The sequence below is a fragment of the Pterocles gutturalis genome, unplaced genomic scaffold (assembly GCF_000699245.1).
Source record: "Pterocles gutturalis isolate BGI_N339 unplaced genomic scaffold, ASM69924v1 scaffold22916, whole genome shotgun sequence".
Lineage (NCBI taxonomy): Eukaryota > Metazoa > Chordata > Aves > Pterocliformes > Pteroclidae > Pterocles > Pterocles gutturalis.
Genome location: NW_010098465.1, coordinates 22,082 through 22,893, shown reverse-complemented (window position 1 = coordinate 22,893; position 812 = coordinate 22,082). Strand labels below are relative to the sequence as shown.

Sequence of the window (812 nt, the reverse complement as noted above, 5' to 3'; positions counted from 1 at the left end):
GAGGAGCGCCCACGCCGCTTCCACGGGGCACAGCACCCACGCACCGGGCAGGGTAACACTCTGAAACCCACCGAGCCCCCCAGCCCTTCTTGTGTGCCAAGCAGGATGCACCTCAGCGACATTATCCAGGACTACCCGAAGAGCAGACTTTCCCATTCTGCATCTTTGCAAACATCCTGTATTTTACTGGTGGTCTGTACTGGGGATGCGGGGACCCATGGGATGGGCTGGGGTCGCTCCCTGCGCGAGCATCCTCCTCCTCCCTCTGTGCCGGGGAAGCGGCGCATCCCTGCCAGGCACCGCTCCTTACCTTGATGTTGCAGAAGATACTCCGGGAGCAGGTGCTGGAGCTTTTGGGAACATTGACTGGAGATTTGCCGTCTTCATGGTGGCCTCCCATGGCGGGGGCTTCCCAGGGAGCCCCAAAGAGCTGGGCTGGGGGTGGGCTCCCGTCCCTCTCTGGCCTGTCCGGCCACCTGCAGCCCGCACGATCTGCGCAGAAAACCCTCCGAGCCTGAGAATGAGCCAGGCAGTGTGAGCGCAAAGTTTTTATAAGTCTGCTCTCCGGAGTGATGATGAAACCCTTTCTCCTCCCTCTTTTGCTTTGTGCACTGAAGGAAACTTTAAAGTTGCAGGAAGCTCATGCCGAGCGAGTGCGCAGTGAGCAGGTGGGAGCAAAGGATCCCAGAGCCCGGCCGGTTCTGGGATGGGGACCAGGGTGGTGTGATGATGCTCTCCCAGCTTTGGGGAACCACCCAGCACCCCGACCCACCGCTCGCCCCCCGCTGCTGTGCTCCTGTCCGAGGCTGCAG

At 61.2% G+C, this 812-nt stretch overlaps 1 protein-coding gene across 1 annotated transcript in view; it reads right to left on the bottom strand.

The window, feature by feature from the left end:
* SLCO2A1 (solute carrier organic anion transporter family, member 2A1) overlaps positions 1-400 on the bottom strand; it is a 26,083-nt gene extending 25,683 nt beyond the window's left edge. Inside the window, exon 1 of the mRNA XM_010073137.1 lies at positions 311-400. Coding sequence (XP_010071439.1) covers positions 311-400 — 90 coding nt within the window. The remainder of the gene's footprint in view (positions 1-310) is intronic.
* Positions 401-812: the final 412 nt, after the last annotated feature.